Below are 26779 nucleotides of genomic sequence, written 5' to 3'. Positions count from 1 at the left end.
TGGGTCACCCTGATGGGGCTGAATTCTGGCTTAGCCACCAGGCACCTTTTGTCCTCACTAGTTTTCTATGATCCGCTTGCATTTTAAACAAACCTCTTTGGTGGTGGACGGGGGCACTTTTGCTCTTTCCAGTCAAATGAAGGAGTCCTTGAACCCTTTTGGCTCTGCCCTTCTAAATGATTGGATTTTGGAGCCCAAATACGATGTCCCCAGGAGAGCCATCACCGTCGCCTGGATCGAGGCAGTGGAGATGAGTGGTGATTTCTCTAGATTTCCAGTGTCTGTTGACAGACCGCTGAGGCATTTGTAGGGGGGACAAAGAAGTTCGGATTGTACGGCGTAAGAGGCCTTCGAGTTTGCCTGGTGCTAGTAAGAGAGAGTAGTACCTGGGCGTTCTGTGGAAGTCTGGAAGGAAGATGCATTGCCATTGGAGCAGCTGAGTTATGGTTAAACATGGATTTACATGGGTTTGTCCAGGGATGCTGGTTTCACGCACCAGTATGGCACTTTCAGTAGTCTTGGAGTAGGATATTATGGTGTTTTATTGGCGGGGCAATACAATGGTGGTGGTACTGCAGAGTCCCTAATAATGCTAGTGAAGGACATTTGCTTACAAAGCGTACATTTTTAGGTAATGTTTAGCAAGCCAGTTTTGTTAGAGGTGCAGTTTTGTGAGAACTGCTAAAATGACTTTTAAATAACATGTTTGGAAATGACATTCGGCTAAATAATTTCAAGACAAACACTTGGCTTGCAATGAGCGTAAATTATTGGGGTAAATAAGAGCGGCGGAGACATGCTTCGCGTGCGTAGTAAATTACTCCTGAGCAGTGCATTCCGCTTTGTGGGCAGGCTGTTCACCTTGTTAACTGACTTCCTTCCTTTTCCTTCCTTTTCTTTTTCTTTCTTCCCCCCCTGCCTCTCTTCCTTCCTGGTTTTGCTTGGATCTAATGCTTTCCCCTCTTGGGGCAGCGGTTCAGATCAGTGGTTTAAGCTAGGTGTTGTACTCGTTTAAGCTGGAGTTTGCTTTGTGCAGGGGTCTGAAAAGGGCATCAGGTGTTTCCTAGGAGTCAGAGGAGGTGTGAGGACCTCTGAATTGGTGAACTTGCCGATGGGGGGAGGAAGGAGCCCTCGATCGTTTGGGTCCCGCACCCCCCGCCCGAAGGCCTGGGCCCAGAGTCAGGGTGCGGTCCCACCCTTCCAGCTCTGCCCATCTGGAGTTAGTCCCTGGGCGCTGTGCAGGTTTTAGAGCTCCATGGGCATTTGGTTCTGCTGTAAGGTCAGGGGACGAGAGCCTCCCTTCTGGACCCTTTCTATCTCGTGATAGCTTATTGGATGTTTGGTCGGCCTGACATCTATGAGTCCTGAGCTTCCTCTCCCGTAGCTGCTTTCCTGCCGTGAAGTAGAGGCGGGCTCTGTCTTGCAGAAAGATGCGAGGCCGGGAGGAGGATGGCGGGAGGAGAGGCCGGGAGCTGGGCAGTGACCCGAAGCTGGCCTTAGGGGCAGGGTCCTGCCTCAGTGGAGCTGTTGCCTGGCCCCGCTGCCCCCATCCCATGTCCACCCTGCTCCATAGGAGGGGCCCCTCTGTGTCAGGGGTTCACCCTGGTGGGTTTGCGTTGCACGCAAACCCTCGCTGCCAGCCGTGAATCGGGCTTTTTACTGAGCGGGGCAGTTGGCGTGTGTGTGTGTGTGCGTGTGTGTGTGTGTGGCGAGGCTTCAGATGTGGCTGGAGTGGTCTGGGAAGGACGGAGTCGGGCGGCACGGAGGAGGGCTGGGCTGCCGGACGCCACTCCGAGGAAATTTCCTTTCGTCCCTCGCTGGGCTGGCAGCTCTTGGCTGGGCTGAGCCTGTTGTTCTCACCGCTGGCCCGTGGGTAGTGAGAGGTTTCCCAGGAACGAGAAAGGGGAGCACAGGGCCTTCGCTTTGGGCCAGGGCCGCTTTGGTGCTGGTGGGGCCTGGCAGCCAGGGGTCCGGGAGGAACCGGGAGGAACCTCCCTTGGCGTCAGGACTCGGAGCTTCGAGTTACCTGCCCCAGTGGCCCTGGGCCGATTTATTTGCAGGCTCCAGACTTCACCCCACTCCCCTGCCCCCGGGCTTGGCTTATTCTTGTCCGCCCCAGTAGGGTCTTAACTACAGCCCCGGCCCCTGCTTCTGCCCACCTATCAGTTCTACTCGAGGAGATCTTGAGAATTTCCAAGCTTTGAGTGACTCAGAGTCTTATGGACTGAGGTGGAATTAAAAGTTGATACCTCAAAGACTTGGTTGCTGGGGGTTTTTTTGTGTTTGTTTTCTAACAAATATAGTTGGAAAAAAGTCTACTGCATTGGAAAACAATGTAATTTGGCCCCCATTTTACTGGTAAGTGGGGAGGCTTCAGTGGTCTCTAGCACCTGGTCGGTTAGAGTTTGAGACTTTTCTTTCTTGGACTAGACTAAGGTGAATGCCTTCGTTGTTCGGTGTGTGGAGCTGTTCATAGTTTACAGATGGTGATTAAGTAGAGCAGGTAGGCCCGTTGACAGCGTGTCTTCGTCACTGATCCTCAGCTAATTGGCAGAAAATTGGACCTTTCACCTTGAGACTCCCACTGGCCCATGGCGGTGGGTCTTGTTCATCCCTCAGAACCCCGCTCCCGTGAGGCCCGCTTCCTTCGCCAGCACCCCTCACGCGGGTACTGTGTGTGTGTCCCCAGATGAGTCCCGTGGCGTCAGGTCTGGACCGCAGGTTTCTGGAAGTCAGGTTTGTCTGTTACGAATCTTTGTCCTGTGTCTCTGGCCCAGCATCTTTGTTCAGTCAGTCGGTGACCATGTCTCTCCGTGGAGAATTCCTGATTATCCCCTCACCTTCGTTCTCCAAGTTAGCCTGTTTAATCCCCGCAGTACCTTGGAGGGAGGGAGGGTTTATTTCTGCTCTTCTGAAGGTGAGGAAACCGAGGGCTGTGGAGGTTAATTTGTCCCAGGCCACGTGGCTAAGAGCCAGTAAAGCCAGGGTTCCCATTCAGGCAGTTTGACTCCTGGATTTGAACCACCATTGGAAACCACTACACTCCAGGGTAACCTAAGACTGTCCTCCCTGATGGAGGGACATTCTACGGAATACCTGACCTGTATTCCTCAAAACTGCCAAGGCCTTTAAACACTGTCACAGAGCAGAGAAGCCCTGAGGAGGCATGGGATCCTGGGACAGGAAAAGGACGTTAGGGAAACACTGGTGTGAAATCCACATGAAGTGTTGGGTTGCATTCATAGTAATGCACCTGTGTTGGCTCCTTAGCTGTGATGAATGTAAGATGTTAACAGTTGGGGGAACCCAAGTGAAGATGTGTGGGGACTGTCTGTATTAGCTTTGCAACTTCTCTGTAAAATCTGAAACTATTCAGAAAATAAAAGGTTGACTTAACAACGGCAAAACCACCACAAACCCCACTGCCTTCTGCCGCCTCTCTGGCCTGTCGTGTGCCAGGTGCCTGTGTGTCCTCCTCCGTGTCTTGTACCTGCCCTCCAACGGAGAGGCCTGTGTCCTTGGAGAAGAATCTCAGATTTCAGCCCAAGTTGGTGATGGAGACATAACCCGGCATTGCCACTGGGCTGTTGGATACGCTGCCTTTTTAAGACAGTGTCATTCTCTACCCAGATCTCTCTGGAACCCAAGAAGAGATGGAATGGGTTTTGGCACAGGAGAGAAATAATTTTATTTAGATAAAATCATGGTAGATATCAAATGGAACAAACACAGGCACTTTGGTCATTTAAACTGTTTCCACCACCCTCAGCACCCCCATCACCTTCCTGATGGGTGTAGCCTGTCTTTCTAAGTTATTTTTAAGTGCTTCGTAGCTGGAAAGCAACTGAAGTTGTAGTTTTGGTGGTTGGGAGGAGAGGTCAGTTCCCGTGGTTATTTAAACTAGGCCTGTGTATTCTTAGGTTCTGTAGCTTGGCATTCAGAGGAAAGCGAAATGAAAGCCATACGATGGCTGGAAGCCCTCCTGGGTGTGACCTGGGAGGTGCCGGCAGCAAGACCCCAAATATAGATACTGCCACGCTGGGTCCAGGGCCCTGTGGCTTTGGAGCACTTTGGTAAGCTGTCTCGTGTGATCTCCTTGTGCTTGTACAACAGACAAGTTAGATGACTCCTCAGTTTGCATGGAGAAGTCTCAAGTAGTTAACAGCTGTCCTGAGCTACAGGTAGTAGAGCTGGATTTGAGTCCACACCTTCTGGGGAAGCATCCAGTGCGGTTTCTGTGCCCTCTTACTGACATCTTGAGTGACCCTGCATCTCTCTGTGAGCGGCACGGTTCCTGCAGATGCCACCGTGTGTCCCCTGGGCAGTGAGCGGGGCCCTGAGATAGGATTTGGGATCGAGAGTGAATGAATACTTATCCCTCATCCAGTGTGTCTGGCCCTGTTCTAGGTGCTGGGGATTCACTGGCTGGTGAAACAAACCCACCACTGCCTCCTATAATACAGGTGATAAAATCCTAGTATAACATACATCACATCGTCAAAGCACTGAAATAACTCTTGTTTTGACGTTCTAGGGAAAGCATATAAAACTTACGGTCGTTGACATGGGTGAGTGAATTGCATTCTAGATGTCTTCTGAAAGTCATGACATTTGTCTGCTGCAAAAATAATAGCTGGTATTCCTTTGCTTGTAAATGATGGAGACTCAGTAAAAAACCAGTGTAAACTGGAAAGAGGAATTTCTTGGACCTGTGTGTTGAGGGAGATCAGGGATGAAGGTGGCCTTTGGGATAACTGGATCCAGGGAGTGAACGAAGTCGGGTGCGAACCTGTTTTTCTTGTAGCTGTTTGTCTCTCTCCCCCTCTCCTCTTTTCACTTGTGAGATAATTCACATATAGAAGTGAGCCTTTAAAGTATCCAGTTCAGTGGTTTTTAGTATATTCACTGAGTATACTACTGGTATAATATTCGCATATACGAACGCTAATATATACTAATAGTTGTGCAACCATCACCACTATCTAACTCCAGAACGTTTTCATCACTCCATAAAGGGAACCCCACACCTATTAGCAGTCACCCCCTGTTGCCAGTCACTGCCTATACCTGCCCTAGGCTGCCAGCAATGTGCTTTCTGTCTCTTTGGCTTTACCTTCTGGACATTTCATATACATGGAGTCCTACAATATGTGGTCCTTGGTGACTGGCTGCTTTCACTTTGTGTAATGTTTTCAAGGCTCATCCATATTGTAACATGTATCAGTTCTTCATCCTTTTTTATTGCTGAATAATACTCCGTTCTCTGAATATACCACATTTTAAAAACAGTCTGTTCTTCAGTTTGTTTGTTTCCCCGTTTGAGCTGTTGTGAATAATGCTGCTGGGAACATTTATGTGCAGGTTTTCCTGTGGCCATATGTTTTCATTTCTCATGTATATAGCTGGGAGTGGAATTCCTGGGTCGTATAGTAACTATGTTTAACTTTTTGAGGACCTGCCAGACTGTTTCCCAGGGCAGCTGCACTATTTTACATTCTCACCAGCAGAGTATGAGGGTTTTAGTTTTTTCATGTTCTCACCAACATGTTACCTGTCACTTTGGGGCTGGATGATTTCTTGCACAACTCTCAACTCAGGAAGTAGGATTTTATGAAAAAGATTAAGTGTTTTTGAATTCAGTAAAATTCTGCAAAGGAATTAAGGAGCATGTACGCAGCTGAAATGAGAAATAGCTGTTTCAAGTTTATTTACTTCCTACTGTGTTCTTGGGTCATTCGTTTTTATGAAGTAACGACAAACTCCTGAGTAAGTTAGTGTATTTTTTCTAAAAACAGATGGTAGCCAGAATACAGCCAGGATTTCATTAAGATTATCTTACCAGTTTTTGTTTGTTTGTGTGTGTGTGTGTGTTTGAAAGAAAAATATTCTTGTCAAGAATAGGAAAGGACAGAACTCTAGGAAATAAGAGGTAGAGGACGTCTGGTATTGCGTTCCATGAGGAGTGAAAACATCTTGTGATATTCTTTTATTGTCCCTTCTGTTCTATATCTCCTACTGTTTCCACTAAAAGGAAGAGTGGAATGCAGTTCTGAAGCCAGTTATTTTGTTTTGTGTCCCTTAGAGAGGATTTCCAGTAGTTTTTGAGAGTTCTTAGAACAGTTGTATTCATTTTACACAGTCTGCAAGGCCTACTCCCAATTACCTACTTCTCTTCCTTGTCTTATTCTTCTGCCCCTCCTGTTACCTAATTCCTTTCTTCAGAAGAAAGACTATATAGGAAGAGAGTATTAGAACAGGCATAGTTTTACCTCTAACATATAAATGTTTTAGAGCAGGAACGGTTTTATATACTGGTGAATCTTTCAGAGTGCCTGGTACATAGTAGGGGGCTCAAAAGATGCTTGCGGAAAGGTGGCCGGGTGGGTGGATGGATGGATTTATGGATGAAGTGACTTACAGATTGAATGGATTTTAGGTGTGTTGGCTGATTCTTTGGGTCCATTTTCTGTTTTCTTTTAAACACATATGTGTTGGCTGTGTGATGATTGGTTAACTCAGAGATGGAATAATTTGTTTTTTGTTCCTTGGATTGTCACATTCCTACACTGTCTGAGATTGTCTCAGCAGCTTGGAGATGTCTCGTTTCTTTCAGTGTCAGATTGTTTCTGGGATTATTTCTAGTCACTGTAGTTTGAAAGAATAACTGAAAAGCTGTTTGGAGGAGTTGTGAGGAAGGTAGAGAAAATTAGAATATAAAGCTGGGATGGAATCAGTTGGCAAGTTGGAACCCCATAATCAGGGGTATAAACTTTCTTTTAAATTTTATTTATTTATTTATTTTTATTTATTTATTTATTTATTTTTGGCTGCACTGGGTCTTCGTTGCTGTGCGCGGGCTTTCTCTAGTTGCAGCGAGCGGGCTTTCTCTAGTTGCAGCGAGCGGGGGCTACCCTTCGTTGTGGTGTGCAGGCTTCTCATTGCAGTGGCTTCTCCTGTTGCAGAGCACGGGCTCTAGGTGCGCAGGCTTCAGTAGTTGTGGCATGCGGGCTCAGCAATTGTGGCTCCCAGGCTCTAGAGCACAGGCTCAGTAGTTGTGGCTCACGGGCTCTAGAGCGCAGGCTCAGTAGTTGTGGCTCACGGGCTCTAGAGCACAGGCTCAGTAGTTGTGGCTCACGGGCTTAGTTGCTCCGCGGCATGTGGGATCTTCCCGGACCAGGGCTCAAACCAGTGTCCCCTGCATTGGCAGGCGGATTCTTAACCACTGCACCTCCAGGGAAGTCCGAATAAACTCTTTAAAGAATTACAAGTTCATAAATAAGGTGTCTTGTCCATTAGCATAATTTGTTTTTGTTTTGATTGGGAGCGGGGGATGCCAATGTGTCTTTGTATCTTCACCTGGGGAACAATGAGCAAAGATTAGTTTATTGTTGGCAAAATCTTTTACTGTTTTCTTTCTTCTTTTTTCTGTCTTTCCACCTCCTACTGCTCATGTACTCTTCATGTTATTTTCTGCATGGAAGCTACAGCTCACAGTGGTGACAGAGTTTGACCTTACAGGCGGACAACGGGAAAGAATATGGATGCCACATGATCCTTCTCACTGGGAACTGTCCAGGGACACGGGACAGATTGTCAACTCTATAGTATTGAATGTAGGCAGTCTCAGTTTACAACCATACTGTTTTTTATGTGTTGATGGTTGGGTGTTTGGGACATGACACGTCTTCCTGTGGGAATAGTGCTATAAATGCTCTTTAGGCCCATAGGCAGGCCCAAGAAATGATGTTGATGCTGATGATGACGTAGCTGACAGCTACAAGTGCATTTCAGCTACAGATAGCTGGAATATATTCCTTATTAAAAAAAAAAAAAGCGGTGCCTTTAAAGACTTCCGTAGGCCAGTCTGGGGAGTTACGCAACACTTCTCACACAGTCTTTGGGAGTGTTTGTGTGGGAGGGGTTATGTCTATGAGTTCTGAAGATGAGTGTCAGCAGTACATTTTCCCCTGGAATTTCATGGTGGCATCAGCTCTGATGGGTGTAGAACAGTTGTTCTTGGCGTTGCCTATTATAGAAAACAAACACCATCGCTGTTCCATAACCACAGTGAAATGGTGCAAACTTGGGATCCTTACGCCGCATGTTTCTGACCTTCCGGGCTGTGTGCTCACAGCCTCCTGTCATTACTTTTCCCTCCTCAGCAGTTGGTGCTGGGCCCGCACTACCTGAGTTCTGCATCCTTTGAGCACTGAGCCTGAAACCGCCCAAGTTCCATTGGGAGCTGAGCAGTCGTGGGCTCTTTGGAATCTGAGACAGTTGTGTAGAAAGGAGTGCCAGCCTCAGGTCTGAAGCCTCACAGTCAGGAGGAGGAAGTGAGTCAGGGGATCACTCAGCCGCGGTGGCCCCGTGCTCTGCCTGCTGCGTGGTAAGGAATGCACAGACCGCCCACTGCAGTAGGGATGCCGGGGACAGCGGCTGCCCAGCTGCTTCACGTTTTCCAGGCCCCTCTCGAGGGGCGGCTGTCTCTGCAGGGGAGATGCCTTGGGGTCCACCTTTTCCTTTCATTTCTAAGTTTGTCCCCAGCCAGCAACGCTCCTTCGTCCCCACTGCTCGTGTTCACGCTGTGTTTTTCGTACTCACTTTGTACGCGTGATGATGCCTTACATCGTTCTCACCTGCACCGCTTCCAAACATTCTGACAAGTTGTGCATTGAGGTTTGCAAGGACTTGGAGTTGAAATCTCCCCTGAGGTGAAAGAGCACAGGTTTTGGAGAGGTTTCGTCTCTGCAGTTCCAGTTGTCTGCATAAAAACATTGTTAGCTCTAAACATGAAAAGTACATTAAAAAAACCCGCAACAGCACAGTGGACCGAGAGGAGAAAAAGGAGACAGTCCCCCTAGTACTGCCGTCCAGCCGTCTGCCTCGGAGACCTCGTTCCTCCTGCTCGTCAGAGGTTTTGAATCACGTTGTACAGGCCCCTCCCTTCCTTGTGTAAGCACCCAGCCGAGGTCACCGGAAATTAGATCTGCCCCAGGTAGGCCGTGTCTGGGCTGATCCTACTTTGGGAGGTTGTGGAAGTTCCTAGAATTGAGACAGTGGAGTCTGCTTTCAGTTAATGGGTCTGAAAACTCCTTTAATTTGGCTGTGGCTCTAGAACTTTCTGTTACTCTAGACCAGTGGTTCCCAACTAGGACAGTCATCTCCCCACAGCAAAAAACTACCTCACGTGAAATGTCAGTAGTGACGCAGTGGAGGAACGTGTGTCAGAACTCTGTATGTTACAAATGCCCTGTGTCCTTTGAGGTGGGTTTGAGTAATAAGCATTGGAAAAAAATAGCATCTGTTCAGTTGATGAAAAGGCGTTCCTACTTCCAACAACAACAAAAATGACTCTAAAAGAGGAGAGATCTCACTTACATGGGGACATCCCCCCCACCAAAAAACCCCCCTGAACTCATAGATAGAACAGATTAGTGGTTGCCAGATGTAGGGGGTGGGGGGATTGGGTGAAGGGGGTCAAACGGTACAAACTTACAGATATAAAATAAGTCCTGGGGACCTAATGGACAGCATGGTGACTAGGGTTAATAATACCGTACGGTGTATTTGCTACTCTCTTAGCAAAGAGAGTAGATCTTAAAAGTTCTCATAAGAAAAAAAGAATTAACTATGTGCGGTGATAGATGTTAACTAGATTTACTGTGTTGATCACTTCTCAGTATATACAGATATCACATCATTATGTTGTACACCTGGAACTAATATGTTACATGTCAGTTATACCTCAGTTTTTTTTTTAATTAATTAATTAATTTATTTATTTTTGGCTGTGTTGGGTCTTCGTTTCTGTGCGAGGGCTTTCTCCAGTTGTGGCAAGCGGGGGCCACTCTTCATCGCGGTGCGCGAGCCTCTCACTATCGCGGCCTCTCTTGTTGCGGAGCACAGGCTCCAGACGCGCAGGCTCAGTAGTTGTGGCTCACGGGCCTAGTTGCTCCACGGCATGTGGGATCTTCCCAGACCAGGGCATGAACCCGTGTCCCCTGCATTGGCAGGCAGATTCTCAACCACTGCGCCACCAGGGAAGCCCTATACCTCAGTTTTTAAAATACTGTTTAAATCCTTGTACTAACACATTTTACCCACATCTCGTTTCTGGAATTCAGTATCTTCCAAGAGCAGGGACCCCCATGTCCCGGCCTGTTACATTAGACATCTTCTAAGCCAGGTTACTTCTTTACTAAGTCATTGCCGGCAAAAGAGGAGAGCTTTCTTTTGGCTGATTAACTTACTGCAGATTTAAATAGCCATATTAATCTTTCCATTACAAATCTATTTGACCTCTTTGTCTTTAAAAAAAAAAAAAAGAGCAGATCACATTTCAGGAACAGATTGTGACTTTATCGTGTAGGTTGCTAGACTCCTGAACCATGGTACTCAATGTGGGCCAAGTGAGCAGTTATGGGAGAAAAATAAGTGCGGTGCCCTGTTCTGGGTCTAAGACTGAGTTGTGTGTTTGGCTAAAGAATGTTCTCTTTTCTGTGAATCTGTAATTAGAACATGCCACACAGCATGGTATTTAAAGTCCATCATCATTATCCCTTTTTAGGGTTGTTTTCCTACCTTATTTTTAAACTCATTTTTTTCAAAGTTCAGGGAGGAGAATCATTCTAAAATCAGAAGAGAAAGGTAAGAGTTTAAAAGAAAAAAAACTATTTTTTAAAAATGGGGCAACAGTAAGTTGAAATCTGTGATAGAGATTTTATCTTCTTAAATGATGATCACTAAACTTTCTGTGTAAAGGGTCAGAAGGTAAATATTTTAGGCTTTGAAGAGCTACGTCGTGTTTCCGTGGTAGCGGGGAGGAGATAGGTACAACTTCTTGCCCACGGAGGTACTGCAGTCACACACAGTTGGCCGGGGATTTATGATAATCTTCCAGGGAGGGGGGCCAGTAATTGAGGCAGGGATGCCCTCTACCACAGCCTCACCTGGAGATGAGCTCGGACATGTCTCCTTGTAGCCTTGTAGTCTCTGAGGCCCCCTTGTCTACCTAATGAAGAGTGGAGAACTTAATGAACCCAACACCAGTCTTCAGAGTTTTAACACAGCTCTTCCATGCGGTCATTATGGCTGTGTGTGTATGTTTCTTGATATTGCAGTTGCTCAATTACAGAAACATGATTGGGTTTTTCCCATTATGGAGCGGTTAAGAATGTTCATGTACCATTGAGAAGTACATAGGCTGATAGGCTGGGAGACAGTTTTTTTAAATGATTAGCAATGACCAAGGTATAATTGCATACAATAAACTTCACCCATTGTAGATTCACGGTTGAGTGGATTTTGGTGCATTTATACAGTTGTGCAGCCATCAGCATAATCCAGTTTTAGAGTAGTTCCGTCGACCCCCCCAGAGTTCCTTTTTCCACGTTGCAGGCAGCGTGCCCACCCTGACACCTAGCTCTGGGCATCTATTCATCTAGTTTCTGCATTGATGGATTTGCCTCTTCTCTACTTTTTGTGTGTAGCTTCTGTCACTTAGCATAATGTTTTTGAGATTCATCCTTGTTGGTGATTCTGTGATTTGTTTCTTATTACTAAGACTTGTGTAGATTTATCGCATTTTGTTTCTGAACCAGTTGATGGACATCTGAGTGTGTGGACAAAAAAATGTCGCCTGCCATTCCCGTAAAAAAATGAATGTGCCCACCATCAGCCACTGCAGTCGCCCTCAGTGGTGCCCCCCTGAGGGGAATTCAGGATGGAGAAAAATAGGATCCTGACCCTAGATAGTTAAGATGCATATCTAAGGAATAATTTCAATGAGCCCAGACTCTTGCATCTTCCCACACGTAGAAAAACACTAAAATCATTAACTTGAGTTGTTGGGTTTTGTGGTTAGCAGTAATCCTTTGATGTTTGACCATATTTTTTTTTTTTTCCAACACAAACTCCTATATATCCTGGCTCCTCCCTTACCTGTTTGCAACTGTTAACTCGGAACTATCTGAGAGGCTGGCTCCCAGGCTGTAGTCCTCCATAAGGTCCCCTAATAAAACGTAACTCGCAACTTTTAGGTTGTGCATTTTTCTTCTGTCGACAAGTGATTTCTAGTCTATGGCTATTATGAATAATGCCGCTACGAATGGTTGCTTACAGGGCTTTTTAAAAACTTTTTTTTTTTCTTTTTTTTGAGTAGGTAGATATCAGGGAGTTGAATTCTTGGGACATATGGTGAGATTATGTTTTGATTTTTAAGAAACCGCCAAACTGTTTTCCAAGGTGGATATACCATTTTATATCACTGCCAGTTTCTCCACATTGTCACCAGCACTTGGTATGGTCAGTCTTTTTTTTATTATAGCCAGGAAATCATTTGTTGGCAATGGAAAAATGGAATCCCTGTGAACCTCATTTTTGAAGGGATGGTATTACTCGCCTCCTTATAGGATTGCTTTGAAGATCAAAGAGATGGGAATTTCTGTGCAAGTGCTTTGTCTTGTAAAACTATTACTGCTGATTATGTGCAGAAAAAGTTTTTAGAAGTTGAATTTAACACATATCTGTCTCAGATTAAGATGAAAACGTCCCAAGTTTTAATAAAACATCTATTTTATGATCTAACTTGTTCCACCTACTTTTAAAGGCATATCTTTGCTCCAAGTGTGAGTTTTCTCCGTCAGCTAGGAGCTTTCTCCATATGCCTGCATTGTACATTAGATTATCAGTCTTATTTAACAGTGACAGAATATAATGGTTTGCATATGGTGGGCACATTTTTCTTCCCCACTCAAACTTGGTTGGTCTGGTAAATGTCTTTCTGTGATTTCGTTTTCAAATGCTTGTGGGTGGCCTCTTTCCTGGACCTGGACGTATGTGTTCTAGTCGAATAGAATGGAAGCAGAAAGTTTGGGGGCTGAGAGAAACCACCCAGAACAATCTATGTAAAAATATCCATTTCACCAGTTTTACTTTGCAATTCTGATTCTGTGAAAATTGCCTGTTTAAACTTTTTCAAAGAACAAAGGGAGTGTTTTGAATGCATTTCCCTTCCTATCTGGGGAAGATACCGCTGTAGGTTTAGGAAAACTGGCCAGTGGGGCTCTAGATTTGACATCTGGGCTGGATTTTGTAAAACTTGTTTATCAGCAGCTCTTCACACCTGTTGAGAAGGACCTTTGGACTAAGGAGGTTGAGCTGTGTGTTTGATCATGTAAGAAGGACTGTGTCAACAAGGGCTTGGTCATACTTTCAAATGAGAAGGTGAAAAGAACCACAAGAAAACTCAAGTAAAAGAAACTGCATGCAGTGTACCCCCTGGGAGTTGGGAGGTTTATATTAATTCTGGTGACAATTTATATTAATTGAGTAATGTTTCATAACATAATCTTTATTCATACTAAATAGACAGTTTTGATACTTGGTAAACAGGGACATGAAATCCTTTTTGATCAAAGCAAAGCAGGTGATGGTCATAGCAAACAAAGCTTTGGACTCAGGATTCTGGGATGGAGGTCCACTGTGAATTATTTTATGATTTTACCTAATGAGTAAAAGTTTTTACCATATGAGTTTGAAAATTTCCATTTGAGTGAGTGTGTGTGTGTGTGTGTGTGTATGTGTGTACATGGAGGTATTTGAAAGCTTTCAATGTTGCAGTCTCTGACATGTGAATTTTAAAAGGATGAAAAAGTAGTTCAGGCACTTGGAAGTCTCTTTCTAGAACATTACAAATACTGCAGTTTTGGTGTGGAATGATATTTGAAAGAGCAGTCTTAGAGATGCCTGTAGTAAACGTCCTTTTTGGAAAGGAGCTGTTTGCTAATAAAGAAATCGGGACTGACAAACAGCCGTGTCCTTCTTTCTGGATGTTACCTGTGTCTCAGCCCAAAGTGGGAATCGGAGGTCTGTGAATGACCTGTGCAGGCGTGGCAGCTCGGCCGTGTTGGTGTTACGTGTGTTCTTTAAATGAGACAGCTCAGGGTTTATAGAGAAACACTTCATACTCATTTTTGATGCTGTTTTCCATCTTTATCATGGAGGATTTCAACCCCTCTACGGAGGGAAGGTTGAAGAAGTTTGGAGTTAACAACTTAAAATTCCCACAGTAAAGAGAAAGGGGATACCCATGTGGAGGTCCTTGTATAGGGTTGTAGCAGGGATGCTGGGAGAGTCGCAGAACTCGTAAGGGAAACAGGAGCCGGTGCCGTTTTAACCTTGGGCTCCAGCCACCTTGATCTTCTTGGTGGAAACGCTTGTGGAACCTCATGCACATGTGGCCCTGCCCCTGGGTCCCCCTCCTTCCAGAACCCCAAGGTCTAGCTTGCTGACCCCAAATGCTTTCATTGAACTCAAGGGTGACTTAACGAGGGATCCTGAGTCACAGTGGTGACAACAAACGTTTTAGGTCCTGGCTGGTGTATTTCAAGCAGGATCATCATTGGCACTGAGGGAGTAACTTGTAAGTTGGATTTTTATATCTTAAACTTTCCGTTTTAGAAGGAGTTGTGTGTGATAACTGAACACTTAAAGGGACCTTTGTGTGTAGTTATGTTTTAGTTGTTGACTGACCTATTAGTGCATTTTATTTATTTCTGAATTACTTTAAGGAGACAGTGTGATGTGTGGAAAGAGCATGGAATTAGGAATCGGAAAGATTTGAGACCTGGCTTGGTCACCAGCTGTGTGACGTTAGGTAAGGACGTAAGCTCTGAACTTCAGTTTCGGGGCAGGGATTCCTATCTTACCAAAGGTTAGATTAGTATTAGTATTACTGAGACTCTTAGCATGTGACTGTGACACCTCATGGGCACTCCATTACTGGAAGCTACTATTTATGCTCTTAGTAACACAACTTAAAGTAGCATAAAGTGATGAGTATAGTTAGTTTACTTTTATCTTGCTTATCCCCTGGCTTCTCTCTGTGTTGAGAGTGGTAGTAATCCCTGAAACTAGAAGTTGAATGTATAACCAATATATTTTGAATATTTCACTTAACATTTCAAATCAAAACAGAAATTAAGCAGATCAATGAGATGAGGTTGAAAGTTCTAGAAAAGAAGTTTATGTGCTATTTCAAGTGATAATTTTGGTATTAAATTTCCACTGTTTCATTTTTGTTGGAGTTGATGAAATTGTTGAGCACAGTAGAAATAACATAATGAGATACTAAAGCGATTTCAGCACATTGGGTATACATAAGTCATAAAGGTAATTCTTTTTTAAAAATAATTAAATATTTTTTTATTGAAGTAGAGTTGATTTAGAATATTGTGTTCGTTGCAGGTGTATAGCATAGTGATTCACTAGTTTTGCAGATTATATTCCATTATAGGTTAATGGATATAATGTAAGATAATGGATATGATTCCCTGTGCTATAGAGTATATCCTTGTTGCTTATCTATTTTATATATAATAGTTTGTATTTGTTAATCCCATACCCCTAATTTGTCCCTCTTCCCTCCCTTTTCCCTTTGGTAACCACTAGTCTGTTTTCTATATCTGTGAGTCTGTTTCTGTTTTGCGTATACATTCATTTGTATTATTTTTTTAGATTCCACATATAAGTGATATCATACAGTATTTGTCTTTCTCTGTCTTACTTCACTAAGCATAATTTATCTAGGTCCATCCACGTTGCTGCAAATGGCAATATTTCATTATTTTTTATGGCTGAGTAATTTTCATACACACACACACACACACACACACACACACACACACACACACACACACACACACACACACACCTTCTTTATCCAGTTATCTGTTGATGGGCACTTGGGTTGCTTCCCTGTCTGGCTATTGTAAATAGTGCTGCTGTGAACATTGGGGTGAGTGTTTCTTTTGGAACTAATGTTTTTGTTTTTTCTGGATATGTACCCAGGAGTGGAATTGCTGGATCATGTGGTAGTTCAACTTTTAGTTTTTTAAGGAACCGCCGTACTGTTTGCATAGTGGCTGCACCAATTTACATTCCCATCACCATGTACAAGAATTCCCATAAAGATAACTCTTTATAATTTGACCAGTGAACACCCAATAATTTCTTCAAACTTTTTTTTATCACTTGTCCTTGAAAACAAACAGTTTTCATGTTGTGAAATCAAAGAAAGAGGAAGTTCAGCATTGAAAAGCTAAGTATTATGGTTGTCATTTTATTTGTCCAGTGGAGAAATTAAAAAGGGAAACGAAATCAATGCCAAAAAATTGTGCCCCAGGTTAAAACAGTAGGATCTGGAAGTTGTTATCTGTTGGGATATCATCGCAAACTTTGCGGTGCATTTGGTGTCTGGTGGAATCCTACCAAAATTCATACCAGTGGATTGGGTTGTGATATTTACTAAAACTTCATCCCTCTCTTGGAGAGTCTAGTTGACACGTGGATTTGGTCCAAGTAGGAAGTCAGTGGAGTGTCCTGATGCCCTCCAAGTGGGCAAGTGCATGGGGCTTGGGCCCGGGAAGATAGAGCCTGAAGGTGCCAAAGAGTTCTTGACTTGGGGTGAAGCAGTGCGGTGACCTGGTTAAACTTGTGGTTTCTGGATGTGTGATGCTGGGCAAGTTTCTTTACCTCTAGGCCTCCACTTCTCCATCTGTAAAATGGGATGATAATGGTGCTTGCCTCAAAGGGTGTGTGTGAAGAGATAATCCACATAAATCAATTGCATTTTAATTAATTAATTAATATTTTGTTTTTGGCTGTGTTGGGTCTTCATTGCTGCACGTGGGCTTCCTCTGTTTGTGGCGAGCGGGGGCTACTTTTCATTGCAGTGCACAGGCTTCTCATTGCGGTGGCTTCTCTTGTTGCGGAGCACAGGCTCTAGGCACACAGGCTCAGTAGTTGTGGCGCATGGGCTTAGTTGCTCTGCGGCATGTGGGATCTTCCCGGACCAGGGCTTGAACCCGTGTCCTCTGCATTGGCAGGTGGATTCTTAACTACTGCGCCACCAGGGAAGTCCCTCAGTTGCATTTTAGTACTATTTTCTCTGTCCTTCTCTGTCTGGTGGGACTCTGTCTCAGTCACACTTGTACACGTGTAAGGCTGTGGGTGATGCTTTCTTTGAAGATTCATTCCTTGCTTATTTGAGAAAGATGTTTGCTTTTCAAAAGGTGATTTTTAAGGAATGTAGTAGTCATAGTAATTTTAAGAGTGGTGTTTTGCCACAAAATGCAATCCAAACTCATAGTTAAATCCTGCTTGTTTTGTTTACAGGGGACACGGGTCTGGCTGAGAGAAAATGGCCAGCATTTTCCAAGTACCGTAAATTCCTGTGCAGAGGGCATCGTTGTCTTCCGGACGGACTATGGTCAGGTGAGCAGAGTCCCTGCAGCTTCGTGACATCCGTGTTCTGCTTCCTCGGGTGGCCCTACGTAAGGGCACGTGTGCTCCTTCTCGTCGCCCCTCATACTTTAAACATCTTTTCTCAGTGATAAAACAGAATCCCAAAAGGCATGTGTAATGCACACCTCGAGTGTGTGAGAGACACAATAAAAAATTCTCCCAAATCGAAATCAAAGTGTTCTAACTAGTACTGGACAGAGGAGTCCTGCACTTGGCTGGTTTCCTTCCTGTGGATCAGGAAGAATCAGAAGTATAGGGTGCAAGCAATTTGAGAAAAAGTTCAAATATATCAGTACTTCCCAGTTGGTTTCATGACCACTTTCCCTTAAAATTCGTCCACTTTACTAGTGTTGGAACTGCTGGCCTGCCAGTGAGACTGTGGCAGTGTCCTGGCCCCTGTAAGGACGGGATGCACCAAACTGCCTGACCTGAGTGAGCCTCCTCATGCACCTTGTGAAGCAACTGAAGAAGCTCCTTCTGTGTGTGGGAACCACTGCTCCAGGGTCCCTATTCTTTAGTGGAAAACAAGTGAAAAGCCATATCACTGAAAACAAATACCTGAATCCAGAAACTGGCCCACTGATTATATTTGGACAATGGTGAAAGGAGCCCAGTTTCTCCATTTTATAAGGAAACCAATTAAAATTTATTAAATTGAAGTATAGTTAATTTACAATGTTGTATTAGTTTCAGGTGTATAGCACAGTGATTCAGTTATATGTAAATTTTTTTTTTTCAGATTCTTTTCCATTATAGGTTATTACAAGATATTGAGTAGAGTTCCCTGTGCTACACAGTAGGTCCTTGTTGGTTACCTATCTTATATATAGTCGTGTGTGTCTTTAATCCCAAGGAATTTTAATTTTAGAAATGGGTACTTCCCACAGAGACACATATTAAAATTTAAGACATAAAGGACTAAAAGGACATCATATGCCAGTATTTAAAACTCTCAGTTGCTGAATTTTGTTTGCAAGTTGTGTTGAGAACAAAATCTTCAAGGTCAGTGTTGTATAGTTTGTGGCTGTTGGGCTACTTGGTTATCAAAACCTTGAGCAGAGATGATCCTCTTGGTGGTACATTCCTCATTTCTTGGCTTAATAAGCAGTGATGTTTCTGGGCTATTTTGCAATTCCTCAGTTACTTTTTCATCCGAGAGTCTTGAATGGTGCTTCAGTATTTGTCTGGTGGTGAAGATACAGCTGTGATGTGCAGATGGAGAGAGGGGGGTGGGTGCAGGGAGCGGGGAGCAAAGAGACCACTGGGAATCCAGTGTCTCCCAGTCACTGATGCCCAGTCTGGTCTCTTTCCCATCAGGTTCTCGGGTAGTGTGATGTGACCTGTAAACTAAGGACCAAGTGACCCAGCCAGCATATTTCTGTCTTGCCTTCTCTCCTCCCCTCTTGCCATCTCACCTTCCCCAGATGAGAATTCAGTTTCTTTCAGGCCTTGTACATACTTCTCAAGATGATAATAAAAAAGGAAAACAATATTTAAACCGTGTACCTGACTTGACAGGACTTAATGGGGAATTCTTTTCTTTTTTTTTCGACTTATTTTTTAATCCCAAAGATACTTTACTTTTTTTCCCTTTTTTCCTCTTAAGAAAAATTGTGATAAAAACCACATAACGTGAAAATTCCCAGCTTAACCACGTTGAAGTGTATAGTTCAGTAGTGTTAAGTCCGTTCCCATTGTCAGGCAGTAGATCTCTAGAACTTTTTCATCTTGTAATACTGAGACTCTGTACCTAGCAAACGCTTTAATTCCCCATCTCACCTCCCCCAGCACTTGGCAACCACCTTTCTACTTTCTGTCTCTATGATTTTGACTTCTTTAGATACTTATATGAGTGGAATCATAACAGTCTTTTTCCTTTTCTGTTACTGGCTTATTTTGCTTAACGGAGTATCTTCGAGATTCTGAAGATGCTTTCTACTCCTATCAAACTTCGCTTTGCTCCGCTCTGCAGAGGCGTCGCAGCAATTCTAGCAGTCTCTTAGTGCTACTTACTGTGTCGCGTGGTCAGCAGTCTGTGTCCTGTGACACCATTGCCAGCTGGTCAACGGGCAGCCCTCCGTGAGGCATGGAAAGGGTTGGTCAGGCCAGCAGTTCTGTTCCCTCTTGACAGTATTTATGGATTGTGGCTTTAGAAAGAACTAAACCAGAAAAGTATATACTTAAACATGGAAACAACTCCCAAATTTGACTTCGAGTCTTCAATCGGTCGTCAAATCCTTGGTCTTACACTGTCCGCTCTGTCATTCCCAAGTATGACAACTATAATTAGCTTGGCGACCCATGTAGGAAATACAGGGTTTAAAATGTGACAAGAGTGAGGCAGGTTGGAAAGACGTGGATGAGACGTGGATCAAGAGCTGGCAGTGGCCAGAAGACTTTTGTTTCTCTCTTTCCTGACCTACTTCTTCCTCTCTTGACATTACAGATTCCCTGTGGAACATACAGGCGTCGCCACCAAGGGTTAGAAGTTCATTACCTGGTTCTGGTCCCCAGGACAGGCACACCCGCTGTTTATCTGATGTAGATTCCTGAAGGAATCAGGGTCAGAGATGTAGAGCATGACCTTGTCCTGATCAAACCCGTGGTAACTTTTCAAAGTATGGGCTCATTTCAGCCCAATTTGGTATGTTATTAAAGGGTGTTAGGATATTGGTGTTTCTACAGAAAGGGAGAATGGGGAGTTATTTAATGGGTCCAGAGTTTTAGTTTTGGAAGATGAAAAAGTTCTGAAGATGCATCATGGTGATGGTTGCACAACAGTGTGAATGTGCCTGATGCCACTGAACTGTACACTTAAAATTTGCCATTGTCATCCTTTTTATGTCAGTGTGTACATCTTACCACAATAGAAAAAAGAAGATATCAGTGTTTGAGGTCAAATGGTAACGGGTAAAAGCTGTCAAGTGGGTATTTTTCTGTATCTTTATGAACAGTTCTAGTAAAATTTTTATGTTACCAAAATAGGACCTCTCAGAATCTGTGAACAGCTTCCAAACTATTAGTTGAATTTCCCTTTGGTTTACTGTACAGGAATCACCTGGGGGTCTTGTTTCGGATGCAGATTCTGATCGGCAGGTCTGGGCGGGGGGCTGAGAGTCTGCATTTCTCACCAGCTACCTGGTGGTATGGACGTGGCTAGTCCATGTTTGAGTCGTGAGGGTTTATAAGACTTTGCGGAGAACTGCCTTAGGGTCGTAGTTACTACAGTGAAAAGCAGGAAGTACTCTCAATCCCCTCTGTGTACCACCCGTGCTACTGTTTTGGACGAAGCAAAGGTAAGGAAAAGAGCTTGAGGTAGCGGTGGAAAATTTTCCCTAGGCCTTGAGAAGCTTTCCCTTTCTCTGGGGGCCTTCCATCCCTCACCCCACCCCACCCCCAATTCCAGCAATCATTTCACCTGAAGCGTGGCCAGGGGTTGTGCTAACTGCAGCGAAATCGTGCTCAGGTGGATTAAAAAGCAGTTTTCAAAATCCTGTTTCGTGTTGGAAACCAAGCGGAGCCACAAGTAACTAAAATCCTAAAACGAGGTCACGGGAACAGGGGGTAGATAGGAGATAATACGGTGTCGTTTTTGGTGAGAGCCCTAAAGGGCCCGTTTTCTTATTTCATTCAGTCTCTGAGGGTTTTGCACATTTGCTCAGCTGTTCTTTTTTTCGCCAAGGAGATAGTTTTATATTAATCTAAAATTCCACCCCACGCCAAAATTTAAACTGCTCTAGGTTGGTCCCAGGAGCGCAGAGGACCAAAGCATTCCCATTTGACTCATAACTTACGTTATACTCGCTGTGAAGTGTTTGCAGATGGGAAAAGAAAAGTGCGAGGGACACGCTAACACGCTTCGAAAAAATGCATAGTTGTGGCTTCTGCAGCAGGAAGCACGTGGGTAGGTCAGCACGTGCTCTGCAAGTTAGGAATGACTTGTCTTCTTGCACATGAAGCCTTGGACAGAGTTGTAGCAGAGCACCATGCTTTTGTGGTTCTGCAGGGTCCAGATTTGGCTAGAAGATCGGCTCTGGTGAAAAGGGTAGGATGGAAGTTGGCACTGAATGTTTGTCTTTTCTAAAACGTTCACCAGACACGTGGGTGATCACTGAAGCACCCTTTTGGAACACTGTAGAAGTGACTAATGAGTTTTAAATTAGACTTTTCACTTTGAGAGTCAACAATTTTATTATCTTTCCTGAAAAGAGCCTAATTTGATCGCTCTGAAATAGCTTATAGTGATATCAGTTTACCTAATTGTATTTTAAGGGGTGGTTTTTTAACTTACCCCAGTCAACTTAATCAAGACACTTACTCTCTGCGACCATCCTGTTGGGTTTTCTGTTTACATTGTCTCTCTATGGGGTCTTCTGAAATATTTTACTGGCTGGAGAACTAATCGTCCCAATCTACAAGTAAATGCCCTCCTCTGTGCCCTTCTCTTATTTGCACCAAGTATAATTAGACTCGGTTTTAAAAGTTATTCTTCTCATTTTATTAATCCACAAAAAGGCCATTAGATTGCCTGGTTCTTTCAAGTCATCCCCCGCCTCCAAGATAGTCAGAATTCCTCAGGCCACACAGGAAACATAACCCCCATTATTTATAATCACATCTCCCATTTAAAGCCATCTCTAACCTTTTGGGTTTGACCTTCACTTTGACTTGTTGGAATTAATACTGTGGGCCCAATTTTGTCAAACTTGATGGGTTAGTGTAGTGATTTTTCATTGCGTTTTTGGTTATTTTTCATACACTTTCTGCTCTGTCCAGCTGCTTTTCTTTGCTTTTTTTTACCCCTTCACTTTGCCCCCATTGATTGGTGTCTTTTTGTGTCCCTTGAATGTCATATGGATGTGGCAGCCTTTGACCTTTCCACATCCTGTACGGGTCCACTCCTGTGTCACAGAGAAATCTCCCGCAAGCCTGTTGAGTGCTGGAAAATTGACCGTGGGACAGCCCAGAATGTCTCCCATTTCAGAGCTCCGAATGTTACCCTGGAACCCCGCTGATTGTCAGGAATCAGACAACTAGAACTGAGTGATTTCAACTTGAGGGGGGAACAGGTCAGATCTGACTTCTCAAGGGAAGTGTGGAGCCTGGAGCTTTTAACCGAGTTGAGAATGTCATCCGAGAGGAAGCTGACTGCACACGCTGGCCCCCGAGAGCCCAGGAACGCCAGCCCTTTTCAGCAGCCGCAGAAGCCGCCTTCCTGGCTTCACTGGCAAAGCCAGCTGTTGGCAGAGACAGGTGCCGGGGTAAAGAGGTCTCCCCCGCCAGCTCCTTCTCTGTGAGCGGATGCAGAGTGAGTGAGCAGCAGTTGGCATGGCCCCCCAAGTCGGGTAGGGCCCCCCAAGGCAGCTCCCGTGAATGGTGGCGGCAGGCGGGGGAAAACCAGCAGGGCGACAGCTAAACTTACAAAGATGGAGGGAAGGAGTTTGGGGGGACGACGTTAATGATGCAGAAGTGGTGTCATTAGGATACTGTGACTCTCAGAGCCGAACTCTTGAACAACAGGACAGATTCTTTGCAGTCAACTGGCCTGCACATAATTCCCTTGCTTTTATGTTGTTTAAAAAACAAAAAGTAGGGCTTCCCTGGTGCCGCAGTGGTTAAGAATCCGCCTGCCAATGCAGGGGACACGGGTTCGAGCCCTGGTCCGGGAAGATCCCACATGCCGTGGAGCAACTGGGCTCATGCACCACAACTACTGAGCCTGCGCTCTAGAGCCCACAAGCCACAACTACTGAAGCCCGCGTGCCACAACTACTGAGCCGGCGTTCTACAACTGCTGAAGCCCGCATGCCTAGAGCCCGTGCTCCGCAACAAGAGAAGCTGCCGCAATGAGAAGCCCGCACACTGCAACGAAGAGTAGCCCCCGCTTGCCGCAACTAGAGAAAGCCCGCGCGCAGCAACGAAGACCCAACGCAGCCAGAAATAAATAAATTAAATAAATAAATTTAAAACAAACAAACAAACAAAAAACCAAAAAGTATATTCTATCCCCTTTTCAATCTTTTTTCTCCTTTTTGGTAAAGAGAAACAGTCTCATATTAATGCACTTATTGGGGGGAAACTTTACCCATTTTTTCCTCAAAAGGAAAGAAACAGATTATATTTTCGCTCCCTGTAGCCTCTCAAGTGTCAGGTAACCCTGGTGTTGCAGTCGGTGCTTCCAGCCAAATTAACCTGTGGGTTCCGTTGAACCATAGGAAGTCGCCATCTCTGTAGGATGAGGGAGCTGAAAAGGCAGTTTTCCTGTGGTTATGCCTAAGAGTATGTTAATTGCCCTCTATTTTAATTGTGTGTTTTAGCTTATCGATATGTTTTTGATTTAAAGGTAGAATTTTTGGCATAAAGTTTAACAAAGTAGTTTTTTTGCAGTCCAGTTGAGAGGCAAAGCATATCCCTAAAATAGTATACAGCCCTGGCTTTTGGGGTACCACTGCCGTATTAAATTCTGTTGTGTGTGTTAACAGCTATGACATTGTATTCCTTTTGGGGTTTTCAACTTTTTGGATGGATGTGTAAAATATTTGTTATGATTGATCTCTCCTGCAAAGGTCCAAAAATTTTTTAAAAATTTTAACCATTTTTAGAATGGAAGTATAGTTAATTGACAATGTTGTGTTAGTTTCAGGTATATAGCAAAGTGATTCAGTTATACATATGTATAAATATCTATTCTTTTTCAGATGCTTTTCCGTTATAGGTTATTACAAGATATTGAATATAGTTCCCTGTGCTATACAGTAGGTCCTTGTTGTCTGTTTTATATACAGTACTTTGTTGATCCAAAGCTCCTAATTTATCCCTCTCCTCCCCTCCTTCCCCTTTGGTAACCATAAATTTGTTTTCTATGTCTGTGAGTCTATTTCTGTTTTGGAAATAAGTTCATTTGTGTCATTTTTTTGATTCCACATGTAAGTGATATCACATGATTTTTGTCTTTCTCTGTCTGACTTACTTCAACAAATGTCCAAATTTGAGTTGAAAGAAAAATGAACGGGTAAATATGCAATTTATTTTTTTGAACTGGAATTTGGGCTTTCTTGTGTGTGTGTGTTTATTTGTGGTAAATGTAAATTACATAGAAATGACTATTTTAAATGTTTCTGAGTGTACAATTCAGTGGCATTAATTACATTCATAATGTGTACAGCCATCACCACTATTTCCAAAACTTTTTCATCACTCCAAACAGAAACTCTGTAACCATTAAGCGCTAACTCCCTATGCAATTTGTTGTTAAACTACTTTCCTCTTGGATACCTTTTCTTGTGCTGCTTCAAGGTATACAAGTGCGTTAGAAACTGTGGTTTGTTGTCCTTCTTAAGGAATAGACACTGTCAAGAAAGAAGTGGTGTAGACCTAGCTCAAGAGTCCAAGGATGGAGAATTGAATGTTGACTTAGGTCTGCTGACCACCGATGGGCATTTGGCGCTGACCTTGTGATGTGTGCATGGGGGTGGATGGTGCTGCCCCTGTGGGTGGGTGAAGGGCCCTTCTCAAGAGGAAGGTGGCTGCACGGCCATCCAGAAAGCCAGAGGAAAGAGGGACATGCTGGTGACAAGTGGCAGATAATTTTTCAAAAAATCAGATGTGTGCGATTTCCTTTGTTAACTTCAGTATGGGTCCATCTGTTATTCTTGGAATTCACTTCCATCAAAACAATGCAGCTGTATTAAGCTGGGAAACTCTTAAATTCCTGTGCTTTTCTCACATTTTGCTATTTCATCCTGGAAATACCCGTCTCTGAGATGGATATTAAACACCAGCCTGTGGAGTTTCCTAGAGTCAGAAGTCTATACTCTAGAGACTGAACACCACTGGGGCTTTGTCTTGCTTTAAAGACCAAGTAGACTGCAGTTTGTCCAACTTTCTTGGTTTAGAGTGAAAAAATTGTTTGTAGGCCTGAAAGCCACATGATTGACTATCTAGATCTCTTCCAAGAATCTGGTTTGGCATCTTGTAGCTCAAAGATGGAAAGTCAAATAATTTTCACTCTGGGAATATAGGAAAAAAACAATGTCTGATTGTTGGTGCACTAAGTTCCAGGAAAAAACATGTGCATATTTGTAAATCTGCATAGCTCTGTGCGGACACTTGCTTACTGTAACTTGGGAAGAGGTTGTCACTCTAGCCGACTAAGGGCTTGTCTTTCCCTTTCGAGAACTTGGGTCCTGCAGAGATGTGCCTGGCCTTCCCCACCTTCATTCAGGGATGCATGCCTGGTTGAAGACCTTTTCACAGAGGCCTTTTCAACCTTTCCATCCAAGAGGGCCACTACCTTGACATTGTATCATGTGTGATTATTTGATTTTTTTTTTTTTTCCTGTGTCTCCTCACCAAGCTCTCTGAGAATGGACACACTGCTATGTCCTTAGCTCCTAGAAGCAGAGCCTGGCCCGTGAAGGCACTCAAATGCTGAATGCGTGGTGAAGCTCCATTTGTAGTCAGCTCGGAGCCAAGCAAGTTATTAGAATGATGGGTACTCTGTTGAGACTGTTATCATATAACGTTTTAATAAAGAAATCACAAGTCTGAACGGACCACAAGTGACAGAAGAAAAAGACTCCTGTCACAAGAGTCCTGGTGGGAGTTTCGCTGTGTTATTTCTATCTAAACCACCCTTAGGCCATAAGACCAGAGCAAAATAAAGAGCATTGAAGATAATTAAAGGGAATTTCTTTTTCAAAGGAATTATTTCACTTGATAGACTCCCAAAACATATGAACTGCCCTTTCATTTTTCAAGGGGGAGTAGGTGGGTGTTGAGTTTGGTACAGAATATTTTTCCAAAGTTTGGCATTTTGAAACCTGAGATGATAATTCTGTATACTTCAACATCTACACTGAAACAGGAAGCAGTTTACCATGACAAACCAGACAAGATCCACTGGTGTCCTGAGGAGCGTGGGCTGTGTCAGGTGTCGTTGACCTTAGCTTGCCAAGCGTGCACATCACTTCTGTCACCTGCCCTGTTCCCAGCACCTCTGAAAAATTCACTGGTGAGAGACCTTAAGATTCCCCTGTCTCTGGGGCCTGTCTCCCTGCTCCTTTAAGTAAATCCAGCTTATTTCTGACCCTTGCTTTCAGGACAGGCTTTTGCCTTCCCACCAAGCCTAGAGCCTTTGGACTGACCAGCTGGGCCCCTCCCTGTCTGGCATCCCCGCTGGGCGGGTGGATGGGAGGGAGGGGTTGGATCTCTGTTCACAGTATTTTCTGGCCCCAGTGAGCCTCTAGCTGACCACACACACAGTGATTGTGCAGGAGAGAGCAGATGACTTCTGCCCTGGGTCATGACCTTCTGTGGCCTCCTGTCCTTGGTTGGGCCAACTTGCTGACTTTCTCCTTTGTGGGTATCTCTCGACTTTGGTCTCCTCTTTCCTTCCTGGGTCCATTGAATGAGCTTCCTCTTTCCATCCCTTAGGCTTGCCTATTTATTTGGATTCCAGCCTGCCTCTGGCCTG

General features: G+C 44.2%; 1 protein-coding gene across 1 annotated transcript in view; it reads left to right on the top strand.

The window, feature by feature from the left end:
• MYO10 (myosin X) overlaps positions 1–26779 on the top strand; it is a 213683-nt gene that overhangs the window by 29916 nt on the left and 156988 nt on the right. The window contains 1 exon segment of the mRNA XM_082380348.1: positions 17176–17274. Coding sequence (XP_082236474.1) covers positions 17176–17274 — 99 coding nt within the window.

This window comes from Balaenoptera borealis (genome assembly GCF_965194805.1).
Source record: "Balaenoptera borealis genome assembly, chromosome: 2".
Taxonomy (NCBI): domain Eukaryota; kingdom Metazoa; phylum Chordata; class Mammalia; order Artiodactyla; family Balaenopteridae; genus Balaenoptera; species Balaenoptera borealis.
Note: the sequence above shows the minus strand (reverse complement) of the source record. Positions and strands in the feature narration are given on the sequence as shown.